Here is a 9,962-nt window from a genome sequence, read left to right on the forward strand (position 1 = left end):
CCCCGAGTTGGCCCCCTGTATATCACAATCTTTTGGTGGTGGATCTTTTTAAATATCTGGGTATCATTATTACCAAAGACCCAGCAATGTCCCACCAGCTTAACATTGTTCCCATTGAATCTTACGCTGTAGACAAATTCAAATCCTGGATTACATTGCCTCTATCCGTAATGGGCAGATTGAATCTTGTCAAAATGGTCCTCCTACCCAAGACATTATACTTATTAGAGCACGCCTATACTCCAGTTCCGAGGAGTTTCTTTGAGCGTTTGCACTCTGCAATTACAAAATTTGTATAGGGAAAAGAAAGGAGGAAGCTGGCTTTGGTTACTTTACAGAGAGGTTGGCAGCAGGGAGGTGCGGCTATGCCCGATCTATTTTTATACTTTTTAGAAGGACAGTTGAGATTTCTGACTACTTGGGTTACACAAACACCTATACCGAACTCCGAATTCTACTTGAGACACAATCTGAGACTCTCAACCTTGTGGCCGGTTCTAGAAAACTTACAGGCTATAGACGGCCGAATATTGCCCATACACAGGTTAGCTCATCAGGTTTGGAGAGCTGCAAAACTTCAACAATACCAAGACCTTCCTGATGCTGTTGCACTATGGGATAACCCTGTGTTCCCACACTTGATGCACTGTGAGGGTAGAATTGTTTGGGAAAACTATGGTGTACTCACTTTGGGGGATTTATATGAGAAAGGTATTATATACTCTTTCACTCAGCTTCAGGAGAAGATAGGGGTTCTGCGATCTCATTTTTATAGGTTTCTGCAGTTGAGACATGCCCTACAATCTCAATTTCACAAGGACACACGAGCCATTTCCAAATATCCATTGATAGGCATACTTAAGACCCAGGGGCCAAAAGGTATGATCTCGACCTTATACACGCACCTCCTTGATCTTAAAATACGTTCCAAACCTCTGATAGTGGAGACTAGGTGGAAAGAGAGAATGCCACAACTTACTGATGAGGAATGGTCAGAGGCTCTGAGTTCACCGCCCAATGTATCACCCTCTCTTAATAATAGGCTGATTCAGCTATTCATACTTCACAGGAGCTACTTAACACCCACCAGGTTGTACAAAATGGGTAGGATAGATCACACTAGATGCCATAGATGCGCTAAAAATAATGCGGATTTCTGGCACCTTATATGGGAATGTCGGTATGTACAACCCTTTTGGAAAAAGGTAGTGGATATTCTATCTTCTTTGATCACAGAGGTAATACCCTGTTGTCCTAAGATTTGCCTTTTGGGAATAGTGGAAAGTGATAGCCGCACTTTGTATGCATGTACATTTCGAAGAGAGACCCTATTCCTGGCCAGGAAAGCAATAGCACTTCGTTGGATGGCGGATAGGCCGCCGACCATAGGTCAATGGAAAGCGTTGGTAAATCAGATACTGCCTTTTGAAAGAATAATGTATGGTAACAGGAAGTGTCCTCAGAAATTCGAGAAGGTATGGGGGTCTTGGTGCGCCTCTCCAATCACGGCGCTGCCATCTCATATGCATTCGGCTCAAAATGTATAAAACTGTTTTTCTTTTTTCCTTGTTGTTGTATTACTGTGGGTAATATTGGGATAGGAAGTGAGCTATATACCACTAGGTGATGTTATATATTGATGTTACTGTTGTCCCATATGGGAAAATGTACCTCACATCTGCCAGCACCGGATGATTTTATTGTAATGTATGTGACTATACATCTATGCATTGAAATGTTGACATATGTGTTAATGTACCAATTTTCACTTGTTATTCTCAATAAAACGAGTTTAAAAAAAAATTAAACGCATATGTGAAACTAGCTCTAGTTAAGAAGACAGTCGCAATATATAAAACGTTTTGCTGACGATAGACATTTTATGTACAGAGAATATAAATGCGTATGAACCTGTAAACATTAGTATTGGGGATCTACTGAGTTTTTCAAAATCAGATAGAATCAAGATGGTGACAAGACATACAGGAAGCGTACCATACTCAACCACTTATATACAGGTCTTTATTATATTGAATCAAACAATCTGCCGCCATTTTACTATTCTATATGTATGCAGTCACTCACAGCATACAGGGGGTTCACAGATGGCTACAAGATACGATTGGGGTCATTTATCAAACTGGTGTAAAGTAGAACTGGCTTAGTTGTCAATAGCAACCAATCAGATTCCACCTTTCATTTTTGACAGCTCCTTTGGAAAATGAAAGGTGGAATCTGATTGGTTGCTTTGGGCAACTAAGCCAGTTCTACCTTACACCAGTTTGATAGAGGACCCCATATGTGTATAATACAAAAGAAAATAAAAAATCTTGACTGTGTATATAGACCTAAAAAGTACCATAGGTGCAAATATGCTATGCAAATTATAGCATGGGACTCAATCAAACAAGATCGATGGCAGAAATGACTGTATGCGAGTCCCCAGAAACATAATGACAAACACCGACCCACACAACAGCTTCCCCCCAATGCACGTTTCACATGTAGCTTCCTTCAAGGGGTATCGTATCAGTGTGTGACCAGATATTTAAAAGACAGATGGCCAATAGCAAAAAGATGGCCTACATGTGAGGGGATCAAAGACAAACCACTCAAAGAGCTTGAGAGATGAAACATTGGTGGCCCAACCACTGATATGCAAGACCCCCTTAGGGGAAGCTACATGTGGTGAGGGTGGGGTGGGGATTCTGTGTGGTCGCTAGTTCTCACTAGGTTTCTGGAGGCATATACTGTAATGTCTGCCATCGATGTTGTATAATTTGCATTAGGTACTTGCACCTACAGTACTTTTAGGGCTATATACATAGCGATTTTTCTGCATTACCCATAGTATCTTGTAACCACCCATTACTTCTATGTGAACCTCTATGCAGCTTCTTTTTGTGAGTGACTGCCACCATTTTATATGTGATTGAGTACAGTGTGTTTCCTATAGGTGGATTTTGTGTTTCATGCTATGCACCTAGTAATAGCAAGTGTTAATGAGGCGGTCGGAAATTTTGATATTAATGGCTTATCCCCAGGTTAGGTCATCAATATCTGATTGGTGGGGGTTCGACTCTCGTCACCCTGCTGATCAGATATTTGAAGAGGCCGGGTCGCTATGGCCTCCTCACAGCTTATCAAGCACAACGCCATACATAACGGCTGTGCTTGATACTGCAGCTGAGGCTCATTCAATTGAATGGGACTAGGCTGCGCCGAGGCCATGTGACTGATGAACGTGACGTCACTGGCCTAGAAAAAGCACTAGGGCCTCTTCAAACAGCTGATCGTCATGGGTGTCAGACTTGACAAGTGCTCTAATCCAAGGTTCTGTGCCAAAAACAGGATTAGACTCCATCATAGATAAAGCACGTCAATCCATTTATATGTTGCAATGCTTTCTTCTGATGGAATCTAATCCAGAAGGTGACACAAAACATACACCTGTGGCCATAGAAATGGGTATTTTATTTATTTAATGGACAAGCACTTGGGTTCTCCTAAAATTTCCTCTAATTAGAATAAAATAAAAAATTTAAAAAAACACTGAGAACCTCTAAAACATTTGAGGAGTTAGACAGTAAAGACAAACTGTTCACTTTACCTCTCCTTGAAAGATTTCATACAATCCTGGCAGGTCATCCATTGTGTACCCGGATTGTTAATACTTAGGCAGTTTGAGTAATCTGCAGAAAAAAATTCTAATGTTAGTTTCAATCGTAGAACAGTGCTAAACTGAGTGGAAGTGCCTTTCTACACCCCGTTATCCAGGCTATGTGACTCTCCTCGCCATGAGCAAGCATACATTGGCCCCTTATGTCCAGGGAAAAGAGTCCGACAGGTGACTATCCAACCTGGTTGAACTTTGGTTCCCTGAAAAAAAAAGACAGTGGGTGACAGGAAGGCTTTCATATACTACAGGGGGAAAAAGGACTCACTTTTTAGAAGACCCTGAGCCCTAAACCTCAGCAGTGACATACTGTGCTTGCACACATGACCACTGAGGCCAGCGAGTGGCTTCAGCAGTCTCACGAACAAGTTTCAGTGCCTAGATCTCCAGCGACTTAAACTATTAGGCCTCTTTCACATGGGCGTGTGCGCCCTTTTGCAGTATTGCGGATCCGCTGCGGCTGCCCCACGGACTGTGCTCGTGCATTGTGGCCCACATTTTGCGGGCCACAGCACGACGACTGCACGCACACGCCCGTGTGAAAAAGGCCTTACACATCAAAAGTGGATTTTATTTTTTTTAATTACCCAAAAGTCACAAAAGATGGTCCCCATTCACGTCTATGCTTCTTTGGGCACGTGGGTTTATGTTGTCTGATGCCGCGGATAGTCTTTGTGATGTTTTCCTTGAGTTCATTCAGGGGATGTGGATTGTTAGCGGACACTTTCCGTTTTATATTTCCCCACAGATAAAAATCGCATGTGGACAAGTCTGGGGAACATGGTGGCCATAACCCCTTGCCCACAGTTCGTTCCCCCGTAAACAGTTCATGAACCCGTGTCAGCGAGTTCTGTGGGGTGCGGCTAGGGCTGCAACGATTAATCAAAGTTATCAATAATATTCGATAACTGGATTTGTTGTCGACGAATCCCGTGATGCCAAGATGCTATATAGTGCCATCCACAGATTCCCCCCCATAACAGTGCCATCCACAGATTCCCCCCCCCATAACAGTGCCATCCACAGATTCCCCCCCCCATAACAGTGCCATCCACCGATCCCCCCCATAACAGTGCATCATCCACAGATCCCCCATAATAGTGTGTCATCCACAGATCCCCCATAATAGTGTGTCATCCACAATTTTTTTTTAAAGAGGACCTTTCATCTGGCAAAACATTGTGAACTAAGTGTCATGATCTGTACAGCGGTGTCCAGGGATCTCATTGCACTTACTATTATCCCTGGGCACCGCTCCGTTCTCCTGCTATGCCCTCCGGTATGTTCGGGGACTTGGTTATAGTAGGAGGAGACTGCCCTTGTTCTCCTAGGCTGTAGCACTGGCCAATCACAGCGCAGAGCTCACAGCCTGGGAGAAAAAAACCTCCCAGTCTGTGAGCTCTGCGATGCGATTGGCCAGTGCTACAGCCTGGGAGAAGGAGACGCCCAGCAGAACAAGAGCAGACTCCGCCTACTATAACCAAGTCCCCTAAGTCTCCGCCTACTATAACCAAGTCCCCGAACATACCAGAGGACATAACGGGAAAACGGAGCGGCGCCCAGGGATAATAGTAAGTGCAGTGAGATCCCTGGGCGCCGCTGTACAGATCATGACACTTAGTTCACAACGTTTTGCCAGATGAAAGGTCCTCTTTAATATGGCCTTTGAACATAATTTTTCAAGTAAAATCATATAGACCGCTTTTTTGTCATATAAACCCCTTTTTTTGTCGATTAATCGATGAAATTATCGACAACTAATCGATTATTCAAATAATCGTTAGCTGCAGCCCTAGGTGCAGCATGTTGTCCCATCTTGTTGGAGAAAGCAGGACATTTTTTTTTTCTGGTGTTGGTTGTAAAACTGTTCAAAGATGTCCAGGTAAATTGCGGTATTCACAGTTAATTTGACACTGATCCTTCTATCTTCATTCAGCAGGACCTGCGCTGACGTCACCACACTCACCACGTAGTGAGCGTGATTACGTCATCAAAGGTCCTTTTGCAGGTCCTGAAAGAAGAAGAAAGACGATTCTGGCTGCGCGATCAAGTGGATGAGGTGAGTTAATTTTTTTTTTCTTCTTAACCTCTCAGGCAGCATTTTAGTAAGTATTCTGTATTAGGAATGCTATTATTTTCGCTTATAACCATGTTAGAAAAAAGGGAAAATAATAAAATTAACAGAACACCTACCCAAACTTCAGTGAAGAAGTACGGGTTCGGGTCTGGGTAGCACATTCAGTTTTTTCTCACGCGCGTGCAAAACGCATTGCACTCGCGCGGAAAAAAACTGAGCATCGGAACGCAATCTCAGTCAAAACTGACTGCAATTGCGTGCCTACTCGCGTGGGTTTCCCACAATGCACACGCGACACATCCGGAGCAAATCCGGGACGCCCTTGTGAAAGAGGCCCAAGTCTGTGGAGGCCTCACTCCTGGTGTTGGTTCACAATCACTGACGTGTGAATGAGGCTTTAGACTTCTGAGGAGAGTACTCCTCCTGCAATGACTGTCAGGCAGCCATGTACGTAGCGGCCTGCGGGGTTGCCAACAATCCAGAAATTTCTGGACAGTCCGTAAAAATAGGCGACTTTTTTTCTTGTGTCTGTGGAAAAAATTAGATGTGTCCATGATTTTTGAGGCTGGTGGTAATAGACTAGACTATTTTGGTGGTAATTAATATAATTTAACAGCTCACAGTAAATGCAGGTAATGAGTTCTTATCAGTATATTGAGCTATAGACATGGATTACCTATAATAGTCATCATCCATTATGGTTCTCCTATTTGTCTAATACATGTAACTGCCCAATCAGGACTCATCTGCATCAGCGACAAAGAACGAGGCTGAAGTTGGTTCCTTAAAGAGGACCTTTCACTAGTTTAAAAACTAAAAACAAACTATATCAGTGGGCAGAGCGGCGCCCAGGGGTCCCCCTGCACTTACTAGTATGTCTGGGCGCCGCTCCGTTCGCCCGGTATAGGCTCCAGTGTTTGCAGCTCCATCTTTTGTACGGGCGTAGTTTTTGTATTAGGGTTGTCCATTGCTGCAGTGCTGGCCAATCGTAGCGCACAGCTCATAGCCTGGGACTCCCTGTACAACAGAGGGCGCTGCAGACACCGGAGCCTATACCGGGCGAACGGAGCGGTGCCCAGGGGTCCCCCTGCACTTACTAGTATGTCTGGGCGCCGCTCCGTTCGCTCTGCCCACTGATATAGTTAGTTTTTAGTTTTTAAACTAGTGAAAGGTCCTCTTTAATCACATCATTTGGATTTTTAGTTTTTCTTAATGAATTTTAGGGAGACCTTATCGCCAGTAATAAAAAAAAAAAAAATAATAATAATAATAATAATAATAATAATAATGTTGCGCGAGATGTCCTAAAGGTAAGTCAGTAGAAAGCAGCATTGCAATAGAAATGACAGGCACAAAAACGGGTATCAAAAAAGTGTGATTTAAAGGGTTAAATGAATTCAGACCAGTGATCTTGCACAGCCAACATACAGAAGGTGGTGCCCGACATCTTATGCGGTTGAGTTCAGCCTGGCTCTAACAGGTTCTGGGCACAAGAATTGGCATCAAAGTGGGCAGATGGACACTTTCCACTAGGGTTGCCACCCGTACGGGAATGACCCGGACAGTCCGGGTTTGCAATCCTGTGCCCGGGTACAAGCCTTTCTCCGACCCGGGCACAGGGAGTGAATGATGTGCGGCTGTGAATGATGGCGGCGGCGGCTGGGGACAGGGAGATGAGCGCTTCCATTGTGGAAGCGCTCATCTCCATAGTCATCTGTATCGCCGTCCTCAGGACAGCGATACAGACGGCTGTGCTGCAGCAGGAGAGGGAGAGGAGTCTCCCTCCCCTGTTCCTCTGATAGGCTGCAGGCACAAGGCCCACAGCCTATCAGAGGCCAGTGCAGGCGGCGTGATGACGTCATCACGCCGCCTGAGCGGTACAGCACGGTACACAGGCCGGGAAGAGGCCTGCATCGCATCGTTGGAGGTAAGTAAAAAAAAAATATTTATTTTTTTTAGAGAAGAGAGGCACCTGAAATTGGCACAGGCACATATGGGGGAAGGGGTGGAAATAGGCACCTTATACTGGCACATATTGGGGAGGAGGAGAAATGAGGCACTTGAAACTGGCACATATGGGGGAAGGGGGGGAGAGGCACCTTATACTGGCACATATTTGGGGGGGAGGAGAAAAGAGGCACTTGAAATTGGCACATATAGGGGAAGGGGTAGAAAGAGGCACCTTATACTGGCACATATTTGGGGGGGGGGGGAGAAAAGAGGCACTTGAAATTGGCACATATAGGGGAAGGGGTGGAAAGAGGCACCTTATACTGGCACATATTGGGGGGGGGGGAATGAGGCACTTGAAACTGCCACATATGGGGGAAGGGGTGGAAAGAGGCACCTTATACTGGCACATATTGGGGAGGAGGAGAAATGAGGCACTTGAAACTGGCACATATGGGGGAAGGGGGGGAGAGGCACCTTATACTGGCACATATTGGGGGGGGGGAGAAAAGAGGCACTTGAAATTGGCACATATAGGGGAAGGGGGGTAGAAAGAGGCACCTTATACTGGCACATATTTGGGGGGGGAGAAATGAGGCACTTGAAACTGGCACATATGGGGGAAGGGGGGGGGGGAGGCACCTTATACTGGCACATATTTGGGGGGGGGAGAAAAGAGGCACTTGAAATTGCCACATATAGGGGAAGGGGTAGAAAGAGGCACCTTATACTGGCACATATTTGGGGGGGGGAGAAAAGAGGCACTTGAAACTGCCACATATGGGGGGGGAAGGGGGGGGAGAGGCACCTTATACTGGCACATATTGGGGGGGGATGAGGCACTTGAAACTGACACATATGGGGGAAGGGGTGGAAAGAGGCACCTGATACTGGCACATATTTGTGGGGGGGGAATGAGGCACTTGAAACTGCCACATATGGGGGAAGGGGGGGAAAGAGGCACCTCATACTGGCACATATTGGGGGGGGGGGGAGAATGAGGCACTTGAAACTGCCACATATGGGGGGGGGAAAGGCACCTTATACTGGCACATATTTGGGGGGGAAGAAAAGAGGCACTTGAAATTGGCACATATAGGGGAAGGGGTAGAAAGAGGCACCTTATACTGGCACATATTTGGGGGGGGAGAAATGAGGCACTTGAAACTGGCACATATAAGGGAAGGGGGGGAGAGGCACCTTATACTGGCACATATTGGGGGAGAAAAGAGGCACTTCTTACTGACACATGGGGGGGGCATCTATGGGGGGCACTTCTTACTGGCACATTATTTGGGGGCTTCTACTGAGGCCACAAAGAAGGGGTATTTTATATGGGGTGCTCTGTGTGGCACTAGTATTATCAGGGGGTTTATCTGTTTCTGCAGTATAGTATTGGAGAGCACAGCGGCACAGTATTGGGGGTAGTAGGATGATTTGTGCAGAAGATGGGAGGATGATGGAAAAGTAGTAAACTAAGATTTTTTTTTTTGTTGTTGTCAAACTGCAGAGACGAAAAATGGCGACAAAATTATGGTCTGGTCTGAAAGGAGAAGATGAGGAAAGAGAACATCTACATCAAAGGAGATGTCACTGGATGTAAGAGGTATGTGACGCTGTATTTCTGTAGTGACGGTATCAGGGGCGTAACGATCGTGGTGAGACAGCGACCAGGGGTGGAGGCGGGACATGGGCATGGCTGGAGGCGGGACATGGGTGGGGCCTGGAAGGGGGCCCTCCCTTCTGTTCGGGTTTGGCTTGAAGAAAAGGTGGCAACCCTACTTTCCACTGATCTGAATAAGTAACTGTTTTTTTTAACGCACCACCTTCTGAACGTTGGCAGTATGAGATCACTGGCCCAAATTCATTTAACCTTTTAAATCACACTTTTTTTGTGCCCATGCTGTACCTATCATTTCTATTTTAATGCTGCTTTCAACTGATTCAATTTTTCAAGATGAACTGTGTAATGCCTTCTTCCTCCTGAAGTGGCGCTGCCTCTCTAGCTGCTGCAGAGCACCGTGTGTTCACCTTATCATCCGCTTGTAAAATAGTAAGGGATGGTCCATTTAGAAACTGAAGCCACTAACAGCTTCCCCCGCCCGGCAGCCTGTACAGCAGAAGGGAACGTAAAACAGACCGCGAGCTCCATCAGTATTTACCTTGTGCAATGTGCATGCCGCCATGTTTAGTCTCCTCCCAGCCACATCTCAGCAGCCAATGGGAGAACAGCATCCTCGCTCTATTAGGAGAACGCAG

At 45.7% G+C, this 9,962-nt stretch overlaps 1 protein-coding gene across 2 annotated transcripts in view; it reads right to left on the reverse strand.

The window, feature by feature from the left end:
- The window catches only part of ZCCHC17 (zinc finger CCHC-type containing 17), a 39,361-nt gene extending 29,419 nt beyond the window's left edge, over nt 1-9,942 (reverse strand). Inside the window, exons 1-2 of one of the 2 annotated variants that reach the window (XM_040424318.1) lie at nt 9,875-9,942; nt 3,611-3,694 (exon numbers count right to left, since the gene is read on the reverse strand). In XM_040424318.1, the coding sequence (XP_040280252.1) occupies nt 3,611-3,652 (42 nt within the window). In that variant the 5' untranslated portion in view covers nt 3,653-3,694; nt 9,875-9,942. Of the gene's footprint in view, nt 1-3,610; nt 3,695-9,865 lie in introns of both variants that reach the window. The other variant, XM_040424319.1, reaches the window with a different exon arrangement.
- Nucleotides 9,943-9,962: the final 20 nt, after the last annotated feature.

The sequence above is a fragment of the Bufo bufo genome, chromosome 3 (assembly GCF_905171765.1).
Source record: "Bufo bufo chromosome 3, aBufBuf1.1, whole genome shotgun sequence".
Classification (NCBI taxonomy): Eukaryota; Metazoa; Chordata; class Amphibia; order Anura; family Bufonidae; genus Bufo; species Bufo bufo.